Here is a 24,015-nt window from a genome sequence, read left to right as displayed (position 1 = left end):
AGTAATGAGAAATAGATGACCAAACAATCCTTGGCAGATCTTTGCAACTTATGAAATATTTTTAATTTCAGTGTTACTCTAATTATATATTTATATAAAAACTGATGCAGCCAAAAAGGCTGATATTCCCCACCAACAAACAATCTGGGGTCTGATTTCCATATTTCAAACATTACTATGCTCTGTTTGGATTATGCTTTGTATTTGTGTCATTTTATGTATGTTTACTACTTTTCTTCTATGTGTTTGTATTTGAACTATGTTCTTAATTATTTATTTTTTATTTCTACATATTTTTACTGTAGTGAAAAAACAAGTTAACAAACGGGACAGCTCATTTTAGGAGAAGCAGTGGGCAAGTCGTTTATCACTTCCTTCACTGCTTTTCTAAATTCTTGTGGCGAAAACCTGTTAGTGGATGCAAAAGAAACTGGGATTGGGATTCACGCACTATCTGGAGAACCGTCCCAAACAGTTCAGACAGCGCTGCAATAAAATGACTGGAAGCATTTTATGACCTAGTAAAAGCCAGACAGGCCAGATGGAAAATCTGTAGAAAGTAAAAAAAAAAAGAAAAAAGCTCTTTACAGACACAAGGTTTTGTGAGTGTGTGTGTATATATATATATATATATATATATATATATATATATATATATACGATTTGTATTACTGAGGTCTTGTAGCTTCAACTAAGATTTTGAAGCATGTATTTTTCCTTCTTCATTAAAATTCTGCGTTTCTCTGTTTTGACCTAAGACCTTAATAAAAATGGCTGTAAAATGACTAAATGTGAAAAACAACTTCAAAACCTACGTAAGGTATTATAAAACAAACGGTAAGTACAAACGTATCCAATTAGAATATAAAATCTGTCCACTATTGTTGCAGATTGAGTGGCCGGTTATGGAGCGTCGCTAATCTGGAGCTTTGCTAAGAAGCAAACCCGACTCTTTCACCTGTTTCAACATTACTGTGCGTTCACCTCATTTCCTTTGAACACTTCGTTTATCTGTAGCTACAGGTGCTAGACTGCCTGTCTCTGACAAACGGGTCTCTTTCTCTCTCTCTTTTGTCCAGAACAAGCGCTGCTCCAGTTTTTCGGGTCCTTACTCATACGAGAGGCGTGAGATGAAGAGATGTTATCACTTTGTTTGCCTTTGGAGTTATGCTGATTTATTACAAGAAGCTCTGTCAGCATTTCCTTGACCTACATTGTTTAGGCTGCGTTGGCAGTGTGTAGGGGTTGCTATAAGGGTAAACTAGTAAACGATTTAGTCAGTTACTTAAATAAAAAATAAAAAATTAAGAAGTCAATGTTGAGATGGACCAAAATTGTGTCCAAGATCATTTTAAGGATGTCGATAGCTGGAAAAAGTAGCATTTTAGTTGCACCGTGTTTAAGGAAATGGGTAAACAGTTGCAAACAGTTCCATTTATGTTTTTATGTATACAAAAAAGCCTTTCTGCAAAAAAAAGGGGGGGTTTCTTATGCAACTAACAGGAAGTGAACTTTTGAAAGAAGAGAATGGAGGTCTGTAGGTGAAGAAACATTTTCACACTTTTTGCTAGACTCATGGCGGTGTTGCCTTTGAGGTTTTCTGCAGGGGAACTTTTTTTGTGTGTGAAAAGGGAAACACTTGAATGTGGACGAAAAGAAACAAACCAAAAAAAAAAGAATAACAAAAAGTCAAGCCTCTTCAAAAATCTATTAAGGCATGACGGAAATGCGCTTCGCTGCACAAGTTGGCGGTACACACCCCGACACCGCCTGCCTGCATAAAAACACTGACTGAGATCAAACACGGGACAGCACAGGAGCGCCGCAGTTGAAGCTGAAACATTTGAGAGGACTCAGTCATAATGCTGGTGAGTCAGAGTAGTTTTCTTATCTTCATCTCTCATCAATCACCAGGAGATTTTATCACAGGGTGATTTAAGGGTTATGTGACATAATATAATAATTCTGCAACAGTGTTTTGTTTAGGTTTAGCAGTTTGTTACATTAGATGTTCATTTTTAATCCACTCAAATCAACATAATCAGAGTTTAAAAGCAGCCAGAAGCTGTACAGATGTTTTTGATGTACAACACTTAGAAAAAGCCCTTATTCCGACTTTCTCGTGTTTTACTTCTTCAGTTGACAAGAGTTTTTCTGCTGCTGGGTTTTGTCTCGGTGATTCCCGTCGCCAGCAAAACACAGATCATCTCGGTGCAGGAGCTCAGACCGAGGGGCAAAACGATGCAACTGGCCCTGGATTCCTCTGTGAAATCCTACCTCTCACACAGCTCTGCGTCAAACATCGCCAACTTGTCTTTGTCGCCGTGGACGTACATGTGAGGAAACGCCACACATGCCGCTGCATTGCTTTTCAGATCCCCGTGTTGACACGCTTTTAACTCGAGACTGAATTCTTGAGTTAAAACATCTGAAATCTGGAACCAATGATGTGCCGGTCGCCTGGGGCTGAGTCCAGCATGAATGCATTTCGGCTGAGAAGAGGGTCCACATCTGGCTGACTACCCACTGCATGGCTCAAATTCTTTTCCAGTGAAAATAGCTATATTTTTCTATAGACTGTGAAGGTTGAAGAAAGAGAAGGGAGTAAATATGAGCTGATAGTCATAACTATTAAAAAGAAGATTCTAGATAGTTTTAGATGTCATTTCTTTCTTCAAGAAGTCAGCATTTATTTCTGAAATTCAATAAGTTTTAAAAGTTTGGGACTAATTTGTATGAGCTATTTTTTGTTGTTGCAATGACTCAAAACCTCCAAAATGACTAAATGAAGGTTTAATTTTAGATCCCATTTAACATCTTCCTGCGTGGTGACACAAGAACGTGTTTTTAATGTGTTTTAGATCTTTTCTGGGGTTTTTATACTACAAAAAAGACACCCCAACCACAGTCAAGAGGAATTTTAATCCTGCCCTTTATGTGACGATCATTGTTGACACATAAAAAAGGATTGGGAAAAGAAACAACTTTGTGGTTTTGCCACATCTGAGCTTTAATAGGCTGCTTGGCTTGTTTCTCAATCAGATATTTATATCATGGAATGTTCTCCCTGAATCATATGGAGAAACTATTTAGTAGTTGTTTTTTAGTGCACGACTAGATATAAATTGACATGAGTTCCTGGTAAATTCACCTCTTTGCCAGATTTTTACATATGCTCTGCCATCTTGTCCCTTTCGTCTACCTTTTTTTGTATATAAGCATCAATGTTTACTAATATATTTAAAGCATTGTGCTGGAATTTGGTCTTCTCACCAACTATGAGGATAGTCAGTGAAAACAGTCTCATTTAATTTCATGTAATTTTATACTCTCTGAACACATTTATGATTTTCTACGTCCACCAGTCAGGAAACCACATTTCCTTATAATATCCTATGAGTAAAAGATAGAAATTTACTTTCAGCTGTCAGTTGTCAAAACGTCTATGAATCGTCCTTCTCGCCTTGGCTGTTACGATTCTTCGGTGGAACACGGTAGCATTTCGTAATTGAAATAATTCAGGTCCAAAAACCAAAGTTGCCAAAATGGTGAAGCGGCAAAATGACCAGCATTGGTTGGTATGAGATTCTAACTATTGGATAAACTTGACTAAAAACAATACCACAGTTTTATGATATTTGTACAAAGCAAGCGTACATTCACTTATTTAGCTGGTATAATTTTGGGCTGCTTAACGGACATTTTTTGTAAACTGCTAGTGCATGTACTGCTGCCCTGGTAGTTTCCAAACAGACACTGTTTTCTATTGTCAAACGATTTAGTTTTTCTAATCTCATGTTTTAATGGACTACAATGAATCCGCAGTACTGTGTTACAGACAACAGCCGTCCACAAATAGCTAAGATTTGTGAATGTTTGAGACTCCTCTAGAGGGTTATAATAGTTTTGGGTTTTTCATCATAGCTTAGTTTTATTTCATTGTGACTTTTTGTTTATCTAATTTACTTAGTTTTGGTTAGGTTTTAGAGTGTGTTCGCTAGATTTTATTAGTTATTTTTACTTAAATATTGTTTAGCTTTAGTTTAGTTTTTACTAGTTATAGTAGTAGTTTTAGTCTTTTCATACTTTTGAATCCTACACCTAAAAATTAACCAAAGCATTGTATTGTGACACCGATAAGGTAATGAATACTTAACAGAAGATATGACTTTCTAAAAATTTTATTCAATTATCGTTTTACAGACTTCCAACTTTTTCGGTCGCCATTTTGCTGACTAGTTGCTGCATGCAGGAAAACTGATGAACAGATAAACAGTTTTCCTCTGAACTTATTGATTTTTGAATCTCTTTCCCTCTAGAGATACTTACAACTCTTCCCGTTTACCCCAGAAGATCTTGCAGGCCAACTGCAGCACATCTGGCTGTCTGAACCTCCAGGGTAGAGGGGAGGATGCATCTCTGGAGGCCAAACCCATCAAATATCAAGTCCTGGTTCTGTACAGGTGAGCCTCTGCAGTGGGAAGCAAAGCTCCATTTCACTCTTTTGCCTCCAGTTTCATTTATAGGTCACAGATCTGTTTGTGTGCAGTGCAGCCATAAAAAACAATGTTAGAAAGTTAAGAATGTAATTCAGAGGAATAACAGTATTTAACACATTTCCAGTTGAAGAAGGGTGGAAGAAAAATAGCTGAGATCATCTGTGAAGAATAAATACTTAAAAAAGCTAACAGCATCAGATGCTATGATTTCAAAATGGCACCCTAGCCATCGTAGCCACCTTACAGTGGACACATGCTGTTAAAATGGTACCAATACTACTACTGGTATGCATATCTTTGAATATGAATTTGTTTTTTGGGGAGTGTAAATCCATTTATACTTCTGGGAAATGCTTTTATGCATACCGGGCTTTGTGTTAAGAGTAGCTGTGAAACCGCTGCATTTTTGCGGGTTTTGTTGCCTCTGGGTAAAATTTTGATGAGAAACAGACCTATTTAATCGCATTGCATGATATGAATCTAAAATGCATCAAAAAGTCTGCATTATGGGTAATCTCATTACAGAAACAAAGTTGGTGGGTTTTTAAAATATTATCTATTTTCATCAAAATATTTTTGAGAGAAATGGTGAAGACGTGGTCAGCGTTCTGACAGAACTGCAGTGTGAAACACTGAAGCTACATACTATTAGCTCGAGATGTGAATTTATGTTTTTCCTTTGGATTTAACAAAAAGTTCAGGTGTGGGTGTTGGTTTACATCTTTTGACTGCATTATCTAAATTCAAAAATCTAAAACATTGCACATTTAAAAAAAAGTGCCAGAATGTAATGTATAGGGAAATAATCAGTTGATCTGAGAATTTATTATTGTGCTTGAGCCAACAATGAATTTCTATAAGACAAAATGAAATATCTGGGTTTATTTGAGTCCATCAGAACCATAACATTGAGGTTCTCCATTACTGAGTGCTGCTGAAAACATCAGCAGGGAGTTGAACACAGCTGCTGCACGCTCACGTTCCACCTACAACGGTGAGGAACACAGCGTAGCATGGAAAAGTGGGGGTAGAACTGAATGGGACATAAAACTGTTAGCGCACGACTTGCGAGTGGAATGGCACCTAGAGATACGCACAGAAAAGACACCTACACATGCACACACACGCATGCACACACGCACTTATACTGGTAATGGTGAACTATCAGGACAGTTTTTCCCAAACTTTCGCAGTTATGAACTACAGGGACACCATTTTCCACTTGCTGTAGAGACAGACTGAATGTGTCAAAAAATCTTCTGAGCCACTCAACAGAGATCCTACTTAAAACTTTGTTTACACACTACATAACCTTAAATATAACAACCTGACTTTACACAACAATAAGAGGACATCCACACACACAAGTTTGCATTCCTACCCATATTGAGACAAAGCAACTGAACTCTATTTGTCTTTTATTATTATTCCAAATTACAAATAACCTTAAAATGTTATTAATGCACACAAGACTTCCTTTTTAATTTCCACGTGTTCAACATAATTGGACAACTTAAAATCCACAGTTTCAGATTCTGTAAATAACTCAAAAATGCTGCAGACTTAATTTTTTAAATGTGACCTTTTTCCCTTTTTCATCATGACCAATCACATTTACAAAACAGTGATACCATTCTCATTAGGATCAAGAACAATAAGTGAGTTAAGAGACTAATATTTTCATTTCAGGTTGTATGTATTAAGATGTGTCATTGGGGGGCAATTTAAGGTTAGATGGTGTGTGAGTTTTTGTTCAATGGGTTAAGTGGTCTACAGCCTGAAAAAGTTTGAGAAACACTGATCTAGAGGAAGCCAAATGCAGAGGAAGAACATGCAAATTCCTCATCAGCAGAACCCAAGAGGTGAGATTTGAACCCGGGACGTTGTTGCTGATTTTAACAGCGCTGGCCCTCACCACCATTCAGCCCATGTTCAGAATGATCAAACTAACCAGCATTGTTTTATATCCCCCTACAGAACCCTAAAGAAAAAGAACAACAAAAAAGGGAAGAAGAAGAATAAGTACATCTTCATGCTGGGGACTGAGGAGATCACAGTTGGCTGTACCTGTGTGAGACCCACTGTGATACCACAAGAATAACAAGACATCCAACAAAAGCACTGGTTACACATATCATTCATGTCAATGTCTATGCATTTTAAAAATTGTACAGTTGACAATAGATATTTACATATGTTGCATAAAAAATGACTATTTAGTCAATTAGACTAAACTCTTTTATTTTATAGACAGTTTGAACTGCATATATTTTTTTCTATTTGCTTAATGCCAGAAGAAGATGACATGATTTTTGGATTCACACACTTTATGTGCAAATATAATTATTTGAGCAGAAATTGTACTGAAGGAAGAACCAGACTGATAGATTTTCACAGCTGTTTTTTTTTTTTTAGATGTGTTGATCAATTTCTTTAAATGTCACACAGCGAAGCAGTGTGTTGGACATGTTGCCTTAGAATACATAAGATTTAAGTGAACCTTTTGAAGGCTTTGTAAAAATAATTTAAAGACATTAGTCTTAATGACTGTAAATAAAAGACATCAAAGAAAGTAAAACAAAAAAAAATCTCCAAAAGAGTCTAATTTTCATTCTTCTGGCATGATCCTAGCAACCCTAAAACAAAAAGTCTTTTTTTTTTTCATTTTTAACTTTTCCAATTACAAGTCAGCTAATCTAAGTTTTAATATCAAACAGTAAGGGAAAAAAAATGCATGTAGATATCTGATTTCAACTGCATAGTTGACTGTAGATATAAAAAGTAGTTATTAAAAAGTATTTTTAATAACTGTGACTTGTTATGGTGTCCTTAATATCTCATCAGGTAGTCCTTCTGCATAACACTTTAGGCCGAGATAATTGAATTAGCTATTTTATTTAATGTATTGTAAGCAAATCACCTTTATTCAATCAATTTGCCAGTGTATCTGGTGCCTAAATGCAGCCAATAAATGTTTTTTAAAACCTAACTGCTAGCTACTTTCACTGTGTTGCTTTATCCTGCCATGTATGTCGATTAATCTATAATTTCGTCATTAAGAAAAGAAGCAAAAATTGCTGAAGTTCTTTTTCATCTGTGCCACTTATGATGCTCTCCTGTTTTTATTGGAACAAAGGGTTTAAAATTTACAGGGTACTGCTCTGTCAGGGCAGATACGCTGTTTCTTTTGCCATGACATTGCTGTCAGTATGTTTTTTTGTCTTTTTACATTTTTAACAAACACCTAAGCTGAATCTCACAGCTCTATTCACAGTCTGAGTGCCCCCACATGATCAAAACTATTATTAGCTGAATTAATTTAGCTAATAACCTAATAACAGATCCCTGCTGTTGGAGCCAGTTAAAACATTTGGCATGCTGAGGTGAGGGAATCCTCTTAAGTGCAGACAAAGCCTCTGCACAGTGTGGCAAGAGATTAGGTCATTTTTTTATAACTTGAGAATAACATAAATAAGATGTGTAAACTCCTTTGTACTGTCAAATATCTGCACAATACGGTGTCTGAAGTAAGTGATGCTCATTCCGCAAGTTTCCAATATGTTGAAAGAATCTTTAGCAGCTTTGCTTCGCAGGAGATTAGTTATGTGTTGTAGAAGGGAAATGCCAGATTGCTATACATTTACAGCCGTGCATCTTTGTACATCATTGAGAAGCAAATTGTAAACAAAATGAGTTTTAAGTGGTTATTTAAATTTGTTTAAGTAGGGTTTTATGAAGAAGTTTCATGCATCAGGTTTGGAACGGATAGTTTATATAGATATCCTCCTCACAACAAATGTGATTGCAGTTAAAAAGATGCTTTTTGAAGATTCCATATTTTATCACCTTTCTTTTCTGTTATTACTTTATTTTTCTCTGACTGGATATGTTTACATGTTTTCAAGTTCACATTTCCCAAAGCCAGTTGTTGTGAATGTGGAATGTCGTGGAACATGATACAACTTTTTTTAGGGAAGATTTTTCTTGTTTAGTTGATGTTTTCACCTTTTGCTAATACCTTAGAATTCAGCTTGTACAGAACTTGACTAATTTTCAACAGCCAAAGCCAGATTTTAGAGCCACTATGACATTATGACAATATTTTATGTTTAAAATGCATTTTATGTTCCCTGATAGCGCGCAGTAAATGGCCAGTAAAAAAATTAAACAAGTAATTGCCTTTTTTCCTTATGCCTAATCGTAGGAATATGTTTTTATTGTTGTGTTCTATATTGTACTCTTTTGGGATAGTATGACATTGTGCTCTTCTGCCAAATTGTAGCATAAATATGGTTATTATTTTATGAATGTTTATTTTGATATATTTTTTAATTCTGTTTGTTATAACACATATATTGTTTTAAACCACAGTACAGCTACATTTTAATCCTTGCTGAAAATTGTTGCCTGTGTGAAAGGACAAGTTCACCACATATACTTAATTTAAGGAAATCCACAAATTGATGATGGATTGTAAATTCTCCTCATGTTTGATGTAAGTTCATGTTTCTTGTAATAATCCATGAAAAATTATATTTTGGGCTTCAGTTCTGATAGATTGGAGCTAATCATCCAGAAAATAAAGAGACCAAACTATGAATTTATGTAAGCTTTTCTTCCTTTACTAATCATGCCAAATGAATACAACCAGACCCTCCTTTCAGATACACATCAACACAAGGTTACAGCAAGTCCAAAGCCTCCCCAAAGTTTCCTCCCCATTTACAGTACAAACATTTAGACATTTTAAGTCAAGCCAGGATAAAGTCAGTATGACTCAGTTGTTCGGGTTCATTTTATTTCAGTTTCATTTTCTTCAAAATGAAAAGGAAACAACCAGAGCACAGAGACAAGCAGACTGACCTCGCCATTTAACCTGTGGAATCGTAACAAATTGTGAACTGAGGTTAATCACTGCTTTGCCTTTTCCTTTGTCTTTTCAGCTTCACTGTATATGAGAACTCTGGTATGCATGTGTGCTTTTGAGTTGTGCTTAATGGAAAAAAAAGAGTGCAATCAGTGATCTAAGTTGAAGAGACCTAAATGAATGTGATGCTACACTACACAAACGTTTCACAGAGCCTGGTAATGGCAGATGAACCCTCAACTTATTAAGCTTTTTTTTCACGCCCTATTTCACAAACAACATTGGAAGAAAAAAAAGAAATGTCATACTTTTTGGTGAGTCTTAACCATAAACAGCTTTTGGATTTCTATTTGTTGTGTTGGAGCAAGACTCCAGGGATTTTTTTTGTTTTGTTTTGTTTTGTTTTTCCAAGGCGAGTTTGTAGAACGTCAATGCACTCCTCATGTTTACAGAGCTAACGATTCAAATTACAGCTCCGTGTTTCAAAGTTGTAGAATCGTTGGAGAGAATTCATCTTTCTGTTTGTGTGGCTGCAAAAGCAACATACGGTAATGAGAGAAAATAAACTCAGGCGAGTTTATTTTCTCTTTTCTGACAGAAACTACGAAGAAGAAAGAGCTGCAATTAGATTTTGCTTCATTCTGCAACAAAGAAGAAATCATAGCTGTTGAATACTTGTCGGTGTTAATGGCGTCACCTAACCACCCACCCAGCCTACCCCCCTCCGGTTTCCCTTAGAGAAAGAACGAGATAAATCTACATCAAGCATTGGCTAAACTTTGTACAGCATAAGTCTTACAGCACACATCAAATTTAAAAGCCTTTCTTAAAAGCTCATTCAAGTCACTGTTAAGTCCTTTTTTTCTCTTTTTTTTGCGCTGCTTTTGTTCCCTTTCGTGTCTCTCTTCTCGACTCTGTCGGATCTATCGGCACGCCTCCTCCTTCATCTCCTTGTTCTTCCTGACTTCCTCTGCGTGCTTATCCTGTCGGAAAAAGACAGACACCAAATGAGGGAAAACAAACAAGTCATTACCATTCATGAAATCATTTGCAGTAATGACTTGGACCACAGTGGAAGCACAGCTTCCTTCAACAGTAACAGCTGTGAGGATAGAAATGGACATTAAATTCACCTGAGGAACAAAAAAAACTACACTATTTTTTTTCCCTCATCCAAAATTGATGATTATAGATCCATGCCTCTGAATGATTTTTAAAAGTAATGGGAAGTCTGCTCTAGGGTTGCATTTACATTTTAAGACATTATCAGCATTCATTTCTGATTCAGTGTGTCTTGCTCTAGTATTTTTCCTCTCAAATCTAAAACAGCACTGCTCATACAGAAAAATCTAAGCCCCACAAACACAAATTATACTCTTACCCATTTAAAATATGCTTCTTTAGGACACCAGTCCCATAAACAAATGTGATTTGTATCACTGAACAGCACACAGTAACTGTATTTAAAATTAAACATGATTAAATGCAGTGTAGGAGTTATTATTCATTTCAAATGCTGCTTGTCAGATGCCACATGGCTAAAGATATAAAAATGGAAAAGTTCAGATTTTGAGTAACAGCGTTGATCTGTGATCACCGCTTAGTCATTTAGAGCAACTCAATACTTTCCCACTGCTCTAAATAAACCACATGCTTGTGGGAGTTGAGAGGTTTGTTTTGATTAACAAGTGGTAAACCAGTTACTGACGTAAACTTTGGCATTTCCTTAATGTTCATCTTTTTCTCATACATACATGTATAATTTAGCAAGCAGACTGAAAGAGTGAGAGCTTTTTTTTTTCCAAGTCAAACATTTGCCGTGTGATACACTGGAAGTCCAGAATTAAATCCAGAAGCTAGACAGATTTATTTATTTATTTTTTTAAGAAAAGTTTCTTTCAGAATTAGTGTTCAGGCAAAACTAAAGTCAATTTGAACCTTGTGCTGAAAAGCAACATGAATTTGGCAAATATTGCTTTTTCAACGGAAACTCAGATTAGTCAGAGCATCAACTGTGTTAGAACAACCAGCAGAAAATGTGTGAAGCCAAATGACTCTGGATGAAGCTTCAAAGAGCATGCAGAATTCCACAACAGGCTGCAGGCTTTCCAAAAATATTCAAAACTCTTGGTGGAAAAACATTAGACCCTGCTGTGATCTCATTTCCCTCTTGCTTTTATCAAAAACGTTTCACATTTCTTCGGATTCGATTCTTTGTTTCATGGGGAAAAAATGTAGACAGAAATGAAATACAGATTTCCATTTTGGGATTCGTCTCTGCTTGGAAGTACATACATTTGGTCAGACCGTGGCCTGCTGGGTCCTACCTTCTCCTGCAGCCTCTCAAGCATGGCCGCCAACAGGGCCTCCCTGTTTTCCTTGTTGGCCTCCATCTTCTGCTCCAGCTTCTCCTTGGCGTTCTTGATGAAGTTGTTGTTCTCCTCGAAGGCCTTCTGGATCACCTCACGCTCGTGTTCCCTCTTCTCTGCCAAGTGCTTCAGTAGCTCAGCTTCCTGGCACTAGAGGGAGACAGAGGACTTCACAGTAATTTTCCATTATACTTGTTTGTTGTTTCTACAAACCGAATCATTCTGTCGATGGACAAAAATGTCTCTTCCATCGTGTTTGTTTCATTGCATGGTTGTTTTTGTACTTCTATGTCCCTCTTTCTTGTCACCCCACCCCAGGTATCTTGAGTCTAGAATCTTTAAAAACCATGAATGGGCCCTTTAAATGTTTAACTAATAGGAAGGTGGTAACCAGATGGTAATTTTCCTGAATCAACTTTCTTGCATTTTTGTCAAATTATTTGAATCTTGTCTGGAAGTTTTATTTATATGTATTTATTCTACTGGATACTTTTTTGTGTGTGTTTAAAAATTACACTTTATTAGTCTTTGAGAGAGCAATCTTGCATTATTATCCCATATCACTTGAAGATTGTTTCAAAACAACATTATTGTTTATCGCAATAATTTATGGAACTATATATTGTCCAGTAAAATTAGTTGTTGTTGCAGGCCTAGTGGCAAATTTTAATTGTTGAGAATTACAGACTTCATTAACATTTAAATAGATTTTTACTATCAATTTAAAATTCTTTTTCTCCCCTTTTTAAATATTATGGCCACATGAGCCATAAGATTTAAAAAGCCAAGTGGAATGGAAAAACTATACACTCTGCTGCCTGCAGGTTACATATGAACTGGACACAGACCGCACCTCAAACCCTAAGGAGTGCTGGCCCAGATCGGTCAGAGGCGGCCATGGCGCCATTCCCTTTCTGCCCCTCACCTTTCGTCTCTCCTCAGCAGCCTCCAGCTTCTTTTGAATTTCCTCCAGGGAAGGGTCGCGGCGCTGCGGCATGGAGGTGTTGAGTTCAGGCAGGCCATCAAAGGACGGTGGCTTGAGGATGACCTCAAAGGCCTGGCCCGATGTCCGCTTGTTCAGCTCGATCACCTCCACGTCTTTCATGACGCACCAGCCCAGGTCCACCGCATCTTTTGCCGTTTGATGACATTGTGTTAGAATAATTGATCAAATAGTGACATTTCTTGCAAGATATGATCATCGTAGCGCTATGTAAGAAGGACATTTTTCCTGGATTTACTTTTTTTAAGATTACCATAGAATAAACGGTTTGTACCTTCTGCTTTGTAAGGGGAGTTCTCTGCAGTCTGTGGGTTCAGGCAGGAGCAGAACAGAGACACCAGGGGGAGCTCTTTGACCTTCTCTTTATAGGCTGAGGACACAGATACACACAAAGACCGGTTTACTTAAACTGGATCATGAGCAAGCATTTAAAGAAGTGATGATGCGGGCCTGCGTTGCGGCGACAGCGATTAGTCACTGCCACTGACCGGCGTACCTCCGATAGGCAGGACGAGCGTGTGAGGGAGCGGTGAGGTGAAATGAGTTTCTGCTGCGTCTGCATTTACCTGCCAGAGTCATCTTGTCACTGCGGATGTAACTCTCCGGGGAAACCAAAGCTCCGTCTCACTCTGCCAGGGGACACATGCAGACACAGAGACACGGGGAGGCTTTAATGAGGCAACCTCAAAAGGTCACGCAATGAATCTGAGACACAACGAGAGAGGACAGGATTAAACAACAGAGCAGTCCCTTCAAAGCTCCGCATTGTCCTAGTGCTGTTGTGCAGCTTTAGGTTTTGTCTCTGTCGGTCATATACTTTCCCTTTATCTTAGTCTTGCCAAACTGACCTGCAGGCATTAGGCGTCCAATGGTAGAGGAAGTGAGGCTGGGATCACAGACAGGTTAGCTTCCTGTGTTCAGATTAGGCAGTTCATCTGTTGTTCTTGGATTGTAACTTTGCACATTTTTCTTGCAAATGGAGAGCTACGTATCTTACAAAAGACGAGGCAGAAACTTCAAGTTGGTGACGACCTAGGTCAACCAATTAGACCTTTCTGACATTTCTATGCTGTCTTGTTTTTGTGCTTCAGATCATCAAACTGATTTTAATATTATTCAAAGAGAACCTGAGTAAATATTTAAAGCAGTTTTCAAAAGATGGTCCTATGTGAAAACACAATAATCAGCTATGTTAAATTATGAATTTATTGGGAATAACCAGACCTTTTGTAAAGCTGAACACAATTTCTCTAGCCACACCTACAGCGGATTACTGCCGAATGCATCACATAGTGAAATGACTTAAGTAGAACTTATCTGTCAGCTTGTGGTAGGCTACAATCATCATGCCCCGCCTTAAAAAATTCAAGGCCTAATGAGAAACAAGGTTGTAGCTGTCTTTCCATTTCAAATGTGCACTAAACTTTGTCAGTATTCCTCTAATTTTGAAAAAATAAACAATTTCACAATTGCTGTGTTTCCATTAAGTAAGAAACACAATTAAAATCACAGGTGAGTAAGTTTGTTCACACAATAAGTCATTAAAAAACACCTTGTCATCATCCTCCAACTACTTCCTGTAGCAAACTACATTTTCTTTGTAGTTTGCTACAGTAGTAACATCTTGTTGTTGATCATGTGACTTGTGTGATGTGAAGAAAAGTATAACCATTGCAATTTTATGAAATAGACCGATTTCAAGACAGCTAAAAAAAAACAAACCTCACCCTAACACCAAACATTTTATTGAAAAACGTGTTTTTTCAAAGTTGCCGTGTTTCCATTAAGCAAATTTATTTTCAAAATGTCTAATTACGAAATCATATTGTCAGTGGAAACATAGCTTCTCACATGTATCTGTCTGGAAAAGGTTACAAAGCCATTTCTAATCCTTTTCAGGTTGAGCACCATATAACCCATTTAACCAACCATATTGAGAAGAACTTTGAACTAGGCTACATTTGCTTGGAAGACAATGCAGGGACTGAAAGCTGATACAAGAGGGTTTCACTGAACAGTCTTGGTGTAAACTTAACAACAAATTCAGAGTTTTTTTGGTAATTAGAGATTAATTGGTAATTAGGAAAGTTTTAGAAGTTAAAATGTGCTTGTTTTAGCCAGTGAGATTGTGTTCTCATATAGCTTGTTGTTGCTTTCCCTTGATCCAGCATTGGACTTTCCATGCTTATCAGGCTTCACAGTAAAGTCCCAACATCCTATTAAACTAACAGCAGGTTAAACATATTTCCAGGGGCTAGAGGGACATGTTCTCTCCCCACCCTGCTGTGTCCTGAATCAATGAATCACAGGCACGAGACAAGCAGCAGATGAAGCTGTAGATCTGAAGATGCAAATAAGTATAAGTAAGAGGATGGGATGAATAACAAAGTGTGCCACCAAACTGTTTTACCATCTGCCTGAAAAGTACCTTGAAGCTGCAGTGTGGCATGATTACTTCCCTGGGAAGCCAAAATTTAATTCTGTTCAATTCTTCATAGTTTTCATAAATAGGACAGAAATGTGTGTAGAAAGACAAAGAGGCAGCAGAGCATCAAATTACCCGATCAGATTTCATAACCACCTGCTATTACTTTGTCGTTAGAAATGTCAGATGGTGCCATCCACTGTTGTACAATCTGAAAGAAAATATAAATCTGTCTCTTTAAAGTTTGTTTCTCTCACTTCTTTTTAAATACTTCAGCAAAAGAAATGTATTGTTAGTTAAAAATCTTACTTGATAAAAATGGAAAATCTAGTCATGTCCTGCACAGCTTCTCCTTTCTCATGTAAACAGACAAAATAAAGAAATGATCTTGAATTCTTAGAGCTAATATAATTTCTGTACAAGCTTTTTTTTTTATTATGCGTGATGCAGCAGAATTACTCTCAACACAGAAAACAACAGATTTAATCAACCAATATGGGCTTTTTTTAATCAAACACCCACTACAGGCAGTGCCTGCCACAAACCCAACTGTTCCACTAAAGTTGGTTTAATTAGGAGAATAATTTGCTCCAGTAAATCACATTTCACTGACAATACTGTGGTTGAGTTGCACTAGTTATTTTATGGGGCTTAATGAAACACATGGTAAAGTGTTAGAGCAGTGTTTCTCAAACTTAACCCATTTAACAAATACTCACGGACCATCTAACTTGAAATTGACGTTCAAAAGAATTGAATGGTTGTGAGCAACCCTTACCCAGATTTGGCTTCCTCCGATCATGTAAGTCATGGCTTCTTTTTCTTTTTAATGGTATCTTCAGTTTTTCTTTTGAGTGACCCAGTTTTAAGCCACTTATCCATTATTGTTTTAACAGAGTTATGAGTTAAGGTTTCATGCTATTTTTAACACGATTAGCCTGGTTTTTTATTGGTTCATTGAAAATAAAAAGTTTAAAATTCAGCCCGTTTGACTATTGCATTTCAAAGCTGAAAAAAAAATTAAAAATGATAGCCCTGGTAGCTTTGTCCACAGTCTTAATAGTTTCTGCTGCTTGTGGGTGTAGGAGTATCATAAGTGCTCCCCGAAAATAATCAAGGAGCCTCCACAACTTATAAACCAATAATCTGGCAGCCATTTCAGTTTTCAGTAGAAGACTGAATACAGTCAGACGCTTTGTAAGCACTGAGAATATGCTCGCTAGCTGACTGTTTGCTGAAAATGATGCTAAAGTTAGCATTCATGAAGATGTTTTTGAATGGCGCTAAATTAAGGGGCTATTTCATGGTTTTCTAACAACCACGTTTGATCATCTAAGGTTCACATTACAAGGAGTGGTCACACTTGAATGTAATGTCTTGATATGAATMATTTTTGGGATCATAGGATGCACAAAATTAAATTTTATTTGAATTGAAGTAAATTGAAATGAAAATTTAAATTGGGCTCACCATTGAATGTGCAACACACAAAAGATCCGTTATTAACAATCTTAAAAAGAAGTTGGTGCTGCTGACGGTTTTGTTGCGACGGGTTCCATTGTAGTCAAACCCCCAAATAAGTTTCTGCACAGCTTTCGAAAGACAAAATCATACAACATTGTGGAAAATCTTCATAAATTCTGACTGAAACTGTGTTGCTTGAGCATTTTTAGCTAATGTCCTAGCTGCTCAGTTAGCTTGGCTCTGTTAGCTTACCCAAGTAACAGAGCTAACATAGTAGTTGGTTCTGTTGGCCTTATCTTTAAAGGCTTAGCTCTGTTAGCTGTTCCATTACCTCTGTTAATTAGCTAGGCTAGCTAACTTATTCTGCATCCACTATTTCAGCAAAAGAAGATAAATTGCCTTGGCCTTAAAAAATAGTTTTGCAGAAGGACATATGTAGTAGAAAGACCACCAAGGAGGAGAGCAAACATGCTGCATGGCACACCCTTACATGACCCGCCTGTCATGGCTCCCAGTGGGACAGACACACACACACAAGACCAGCCCTGTACACACATACTGATCAGGCAGTTAACGTGGAGCTTTGCTGCACTGTTGGAATGCACACACACACACGCACACACACACACACACAAAATGAACACACAATGGCATCTGATCCTGTGAAACCACCCAGGTTGCAGATCAATGCACTGCTTCCTGCTGGAGTCAAGGCGCTCTGTGTGTCGCCCATGACACAGAGGAAGAGAGCAGCTTCTAAAAGGCACACAATGGAGGAAGGCAGGAATTCACTCTGAAAATGTCTGCTAAAAGATGAATACAAATAAAAACTAAACCAAAATGTGACAAGTTAAAGTTCAACACGCCCCATTTCATTAAATATTAAAAACAATGGAGGAGATGCCCGCTGTAGATGGGCGGGGTTTCCCCTTTTTACTATGCTGTTATCATTTCCAAATAGAAAAATATGATCTTTAGCTCAAAATATAAGATAATCTGATTAAATTCCCATGCCTGACCCAACATACCTGGATAAAAATCATGGTAACAGCTACTGAGGGAAAGTTATAAGACAACGCCACACCCCTGAATCCTGAACCTACAGCTTTGAAAAACATCAACTTTTCTTTCCCATTTGTTTTATTTTTACGTCCAAGTTAATGCAAATCTGGACACAGTTCCAAACAAGAAAGAATAATTTTTTTTGGAACTAAACATCATTGTTATGAGAAGTGTCCACGTGTCTTAAACCCAACAGCATGAGGAGTTCAAACTGTGTTCTTTACTCTACGTAGAAGAAATTGTATAAAAATTACTTGCTAAACGAATCCAACGAGGTTCAATTATGATTTCTTTTGCCAGTTTATCTACAGACTTTGCTGGAATTCTTTGGAGATACGTTTTAGAGAAATATGCAGGAAATATTAGGATGCGTTTGAATTTTTTTTTTAACAATGAAGGAATGACTCGGTTGTACTTCTCTCTACACCTTTTTCGGTCTACACTTTGTGTTCTTGCCATTGGCAAGAATTTAAGAATTTATCAGTTTCCGTACTTTCTGTTTTGTCTTGTTTTTTTTCTTTCAGCATTGTGTGTTTGTTCTTTTTTTTGACTTGTCTCTGGAAGGGCTAAAAATGGCCGAAAAATAACTAAATAAATATCGAACATCTCAACTACATCCAATAGGATTCATCTTCATAAAATTAAACGCCATTTATCAAATTGTTCTTTGGTACTTTTTTGCTTCCATAAGTGTATTTTAGATGCATGAAGATTCTCGTAAAGAATTTCTGCAGGGAACACAGTAGTGGAACTTTTGATGGTCTCTTCCAGTCTTTCAGCCGATGCGCCCCTCTCCCATCCCCCTCTCTGTAAGGACAGGCTGCCTTTTGAAAGATCAATAATAAATGACAAAGGTTACAGTGCTGTTCTTAGCCTTTCTTACCTTCTCTACTCCCCCCGCACGATGAATCTGACTCCCCCCCCACCCCCATCACCTCTTTACGCCTCTCCACTCTCAAAGACGCGGACCCTCGATCAAACGATCCAGCTTCCCTATCAGAACCCCAGACTGGGCCCCAGATGTGTGCAGATGTGCAGACTTACCCCCCTTCCTGTGGCTGCGGTATCTTGCTGCTGGAGGTGGATGAACGACTGTGGTTACCCCCCCTGGTCTGGGTCTGTGGATGCAGGCGCCGGGCAACAGCATCAGCAACAGCATCAACGCTGCCTAAATGACATCACCTTGGAGACGCCTCATTGGTCGGCGGCGCTGCCAGCATCCAGGCCTGTCGGCCAATGGGAGAGCGGAGGAGGTCGGCGGAGGGAGGGCCATCAGCTCTTTGTGTTGTACCGCAGGGTGGGTGTTTTATTGCATGGTGCAGGAGGGTGTGTGTGTGTGTGTGTGTGGACTGAGCAGAGGGGTGGTAGTGTGGGTGCGTGTGTGTCTCGGCAGGAGACTGGGCTTGGAGGCATGTGAGGGTATAAATTATTTAGGTGCAGATGGTAAGTAAAAGGAAGAAACAGAAATCTTTTGGGAATGGATGAGACAGAATTTTACATCCTGGAACAAATTAAACTATAACTGTAAAAAAAAACAATATCTAAAAATACATATGCCTGCCTTAAAGTATTGTTTAATTACAGCTGGTTGTGCACTTTTACAACAAATTGAGACACAATCTTCAATTTTCCCAACATCCCAATTTTGTTTCCTAATTTTGATTCCTAATTATATTTAGGCCTGAACTTTGACTGGACCATTCCAGCACATTAATATGCTTTTCCATTGTAGCTGTGGCTGAATGTTTAGGGTTAAACCTCGAGCCTCCACTCTGAAGTGTTTTTTTTTTTGTCCAATGGGTTTTCTTTTTAATGTAGGAAGCTGAATTCAACTTCCCAGCTTTTCCCTCACTCTTTTTTTTTTTATATAATCACTTAATCTCTTTCCCTAAAATCCTACACACAAATACTCCATTTACGGTAATCTGAAAACAAAGTTTTTGACTGCAAATTTATCAAAAACAAGGCAGCTTATTGGACTTGATTTGGAAAGACGCCTGTCTCTGTCGGATTTACGTTGTTTCTGAGTCGAATTGTGATCCGAAGAATCGGAATCAAATTGCTGGACGTTTAAAGATTTGCATCTCTAGAAGCAGCATCTAAAGACATCAGTCAAGAAGTTAGTAAACTGTGGGCACAGATTGGACAGTAAACCTCTGCATCCAGCCAAAGTGGTTACAAAGTGGCTTAAGAACAACAGAGTTAAGGTTTTGCCTCCTGATCTCAGTCCGACGGACAAGTTGTGGGTATTCTAACCTTTAACCCATTTAGCAAACGGAAAATAATTCCAACTGACCTAAAGCAACAGTGAGAAACTAAAAGTTAGATGTCTTTTCATTTGGTATATGTAGCCAAATACTTTCTTTTTTGCCATCCAAACTTGACTTAAGACATTAAAGCTTTTAGGAGAGCGACTGTAGCCGATCCCAGTTGAAAACCGTTAGCCTCTCTGATCCCACATTCAGCTCACACAGCCCACATGATATCACCACGCCGTCCACCTGCCAGCGACATGACAGAGGAATGAGCACGAGGTGGCATCAGGGTGGATCCCGTCGCAGCCGCCTGCTCTGCTCCCCACCGCCTCCCTCTGACTGGAAACGCACGTGTGACTTTAAACATCGCACACATCCTGGAAATGAGATCACTGGACGGAGAGAGAGAGAGAGAGAGAGAGAGAGAGAGAGAGACTGATGGAGGGAAGATCTGAGGGAGTGGTGGAGGAGAAAACAAAGTAGAAAGGGCAACAAAAGGGTATTATAAAGAAAATAAATGTGGCAGAACACATAGCAAGATAAGGAATATATATATATAATGAGGACCCCACATCTATCAGGTAAAGTGCACATGTTACATGACAGTTTCAAATAAACAATGCTCCCATTTTCATCATTAGTTGCCCAGAGGCCTATCATAATAAGAAAAGATAATATTTACTGTCTCAGGTTCTGAAAATAGATTTTGTAAAGTTTTTCTTAAAGTGGGTGGTATTATGTAAAATTGACTTTTTGTGAGCTTTACATCATGTCATAATGTTATTGCCTCATCAAAATCATACCTGAAGTGTTGCCTTGATTCTTTGATGCATGTTTGATAAATCATGCATCCTTCCTTTAATCTCCATGGCAACCATTCAGCTGTGCAAAACATCTGGGCTGACACAGCTCTGCCTTCGAGGATGAAGCTTCTCCCCGGAGCTGCAGTTTCCTAGCATCAGAGCTTCTGCCTGCCCTCCCCACTAATCCCCCACTCAGCTCCTTCAGACTAGCCAGCAGCAATTAGCAAACACCTGGTGGAACTGAGCATCAGCTGAGCTCTTTGCCGGAGCTAATTTTCAGCGCAACGCTGTTAAAAATGTTGTTAAAGGATTAGGAGCCATGTTGTGATGACTTCCTGAAGGTAGAGTTTCAGAAAGAGCAGGAGTTTCTTAAAGAGACAGAGACCCAATTTCAAGGTGTTGAATTACAGTCAGATTTCTTCACATTTTTTTACATACGGCATTTTTATAACAACTGAAGGTAACAGTGATCACATTATAAAATGACCCTATGTGTCTGGAAAATACATAATATCACTCTTATGTTCTCTGAGTAGCCCACCTTTCTACTCTCATAGATATTTGTGAATAATATATTAATGTTGTAGTGTTATATGAAAAGAATAGAATATAATAGAAATACTTTATTCATCCCAGACAGGAAATTACTGTGCAGTTGCAGCATACACATACACACAGATCAAGTTACCAATAAAAAGGCATTATTCATTTGTTGCCTTATTTCTACTTTGTGTAAATGTTATTGACCCAGTTTAGTTTTGTGTCTTCTGTCTGGAGACTTATTTGTGGAATAAAATCAGTTCAAATTGAATAACTATACATTGTTCTGTTCCATATATATCAACAAAGGTTTCTTATAATCAGTAATAAAAAAAAAAGACATTTGAAAGAAAATGGGAAAATCTTTGAATACAGACACTCAAGTTATTGAGTGTCAGTGATATTAAAAGTGCAGAAGCATCAACATCCTGAGCTCTGATGGAGTTATGGCTCCCAACATCCATGGCTACATCTGCCCACGCCCTCTCTCGTCTCGCGAACCCTCGTGGCCCTTCAAAACATAAACAATTAAAGAAGCAGCAGCGAGAGCAGCCCGCGAGCTCCGATGTAAAATCTGACATCATCGTCCCCCGGGTCTCTGGATGAGATCACCAGCTTCTCCCAACTTCTGCCTTTTTCCCACTGTGCTGAGTGGAGTTGCGTGAACATGTGAGTGGATGAACGAGGACAGCGGAGGTGGGGGCGCGCGCGCGCGCGCGCTCACCAAGGCGTCCGATGCGGAGCAATCAGATTAGCGGTAAATCGCCCCGCGATGATGGGATTGAAGCTGACAAGCTTTTTACTCCAATTGAATCGAAACAGTCAGAGGCTGACGTCATGAGGAGAGAGATAGCACACACACACATACACACATTTACAGAGTGACTGTTGGAGGATTTGAAAATGATGAAATGGATGCAACTCCAGTTTTTAGCACTAATAATAGCATTAACACTGATGAGGGAGTGTCACAGTGCACCCAGCACCCCTCAGGGTTGTCTTGACCTAAATTCTATCTAGTTATCATTTTTTGGCATCTTCTACTTGTGGAAAGAAAAAAATGGAGAGAGAGGCCGTTCTCAACTTCCTGTAACCATAGCAACAGAGAGAAGACAGTAACCGTGAGAAAGAATTGAATGTTAATTCAGAGAAATGTTCTATCTGCATAGATGGAACCGAAAATTGTTCGTCCCGTCGGAACTTTTTCACATTTGGTTCTGTCGGGTTTTAACTTTTTTTTACATTTTTTTATACACGATGCGGAAAACCTCCCCAACAACCCTGGAAGTACCATCTCATCTCATTGTGTCAGGAAGGAATCAATAGGACATGAAGATGTTTTTAATGCACGGCCACAGATTGTAATTGATGGACGAATGATTCAGCCTTTTAAGCGAATCACTCAAAGATTAAAAGCATCGATTGAATTAAAAATTGATCATACGGGACAAATATTAGGTCGACGCAAATATGTATGGATAACGTGTTGTGTTTACAGTTAATTATAGAGAAACTCAACTACTAAGTATTCATTTTATTTTACAATCCTAAATGTAAAGGATTTAGGTAGAGAAAGCAGTGGAAATATCTCGTGATAACACAGACCCTTTGGTCTTTGGCAGCTTCAAATGAACTGTTGTGGAGTCTTGTGTTGGTGCCATCTGCTGGTCATTTTTATGCATGGCCTTTATAATTTGATCATGTTCAACTTTCTGGTGATTCATTACGGAACTAATACGGAAGCTGCCCCATGACTCCAGTCAGAGTAGCAAACCTTCAACATGCTTACTTGAGTAGATTCACTTGTAAAATGTATTTGGTAAAAATCTACTCAATTACTGAGTAATTGATCATAACACCTGATTTAATATTCAAAATGTGTCCTCAGACAACCGAAAATATAAAAGTTATGTGAACATTCTGATATTAAAAATAGTATTACCAAAATATTTATACAAATAAGGAGTTAGGTTTGGAGGCTGGTTCTGGACCAAATGTACCATGAGGGTCAGTTTAGTCAGTGTTTTTTTGTAAGGAGCACTTAAAACAGAGTGAAACAAACAAACAAACAAAAAAACAGAGCAATATATTTCATCATTTAATATTCTGAGTCAAAGAGCCACTTGTGTCTCCAGATTCAGGTTGCAGATTCTGATCTAGCCGATGCAAATGAAATGTATAAAACAGAGCTGCCTGTTTGCTGCAGTGGAGATGAAGATGGTCCATTCAGGAAAGCAGAGCTGCATCAAACTTTAACATGGAACTGCAGAAAAAAGAAAAAAACAAAAGCAAAAATTAAATTGTTAATGCTTGTCACCATGAGAAAAGCCTACTGAGTTTTGCTTAAAAAAACTTTTTTAAACATTTAAATCACATGTCTCATGAAGTGCATTTTTTTTGCAAAACAAACTTATTTGCGCTTGTCAGAAATCTTTTCTTAATATCCTAAGTTTTTGTTTGACTCAAAGTTTTGCTTGTGATTCTCACATGATGTCGTGGGCAGGGCCCAAAATCACAACAAAAGATTTCTGATGTGTGCAAATAAAAGTTTATGTTTGGTAAATAACTAAGTTAACAAGACAAAAATTAGTTATTTAATAAAAAAAAAAATTTTTTCAACAAAACGATTTGAAAAAAGAAATCATTACAATTCCAAAAGTTTTGATTACAATTTTATTTTACTTAACTGAGGTTAGTTCTTTTCCCCAATTGAATAATTGGGAAAAAA

General features: G+C 37.9%; 2 protein-coding genes across 3 annotated transcripts; one reads left to right on the top strand and one right to left on the bottom strand.

Moving 5' to 3' along the window:
- Positions 1-1,518: 1,518 nt before the first annotated feature.
- Positions 1,519-9,099, top strand: il17a/f3 (interleukin 17a/f3). Its single transcript, XM_008398162.2, has 4 exons — positions 1,519-1,868; positions 2,140-2,336; positions 4,320-4,463; positions 6,477-9,099. The coding sequence occupies exons 1-4, from the start codon at positions 1,863-1,865 to the stop codon at positions 6,598-6,600; spliced, it is 471 nt and encodes a 156-aa protein (XP_008396384.1). The 5' UTR covers positions 1,519-1,862; the 3' UTR covers positions 6,601-9,099.
- Positions 9,100-18,858, bottom strand: stmn4 (stathmin-like 4). Of its 2 annotated transcripts, XM_008398164.1 has the most exons (6): positions 18,734-18,850; positions 13,305-13,367; positions 13,013-13,108; positions 12,661-12,866; positions 11,694-11,885; positions 9,100-10,349 (listed from the first exon to the last, which is right to left on the bottom strand). In XM_008398164.1, the coding sequence occupies exons 2-6, from the start codon at positions 13,315-13,317 to the stop codon at positions 10,290-10,292; spliced, it is 567 nt and encodes a 188-aa protein (XP_008396386.1). In that variant the 5' UTR covers positions 13,318-13,367; positions 18,734-18,850; the 3' UTR covers positions 9,100-10,289. The 2 variants fall into 2 exon arrangements, with proteins under 2 accessions (XP_008396386.1, XP_008396385.1); XM_008398163.2 differs by lacking the exon at positions 9,100-10,349 and having other exon boundaries at positions 11,488-11,885; positions 18,734-18,858.
- Between the last annotated feature and the right edge of the window lie 5,157 nt (positions 18,859-24,015).

This window comes from Poecilia reticulata, linkage group LG21, assembly GCF_000633615.1.
Source record: "Poecilia reticulata strain Guanapo linkage group LG21, Guppy_female_1.0+MT, whole genome shotgun sequence".
NCBI lineage: Eukaryota > Metazoa > Chordata > Actinopteri > Cyprinodontiformes > Poeciliidae > Poecilia > Poecilia reticulata.
This window is presented reverse-complemented; position numbering and strand designations above follow the sequence as displayed.

What these genes read in the sequence shown, in the direction of transcription:
- il17a/f3 (XM_008398162.2), top strand. An exon ending in TTGTCGCCGTGGACGTACAT is followed by an intron (nt 2,337 to 4,319) that starts GTGAGGAAACGC and finishes CTTTCCCTCTAG; the next exon opens with AGATACTTACAACTCTTCCC. An exon ending in CAAGTCCTGGTTCTGTACAG is followed by an intron (nt 4,464 to 6,476) that starts GTGAGCCTCTGC and finishes ATCCCCCTACAG; the next exon opens with AACCCTAAAGAAAAAGAACA.
- stmn4 (XM_008398163.2), bottom strand. An exon ending in CTCCCCTTACAAAGCAGAAG is followed by an intron (nt 12,867 to 13,012) that starts GTACAAACCGTT and finishes AAACGGCAAAAG; the next exon opens with ATGCGGTGGACCTGGGCTGG. An exon ending in CTGCTGAGGAGAGACGAAAG is followed by an intron (nt 11,886 to 12,660) that starts GTGAGGGGCAGA and finishes GTCTCCCTCTAG; the next exon opens with TGCCAGGAAGCTGAGCTACT.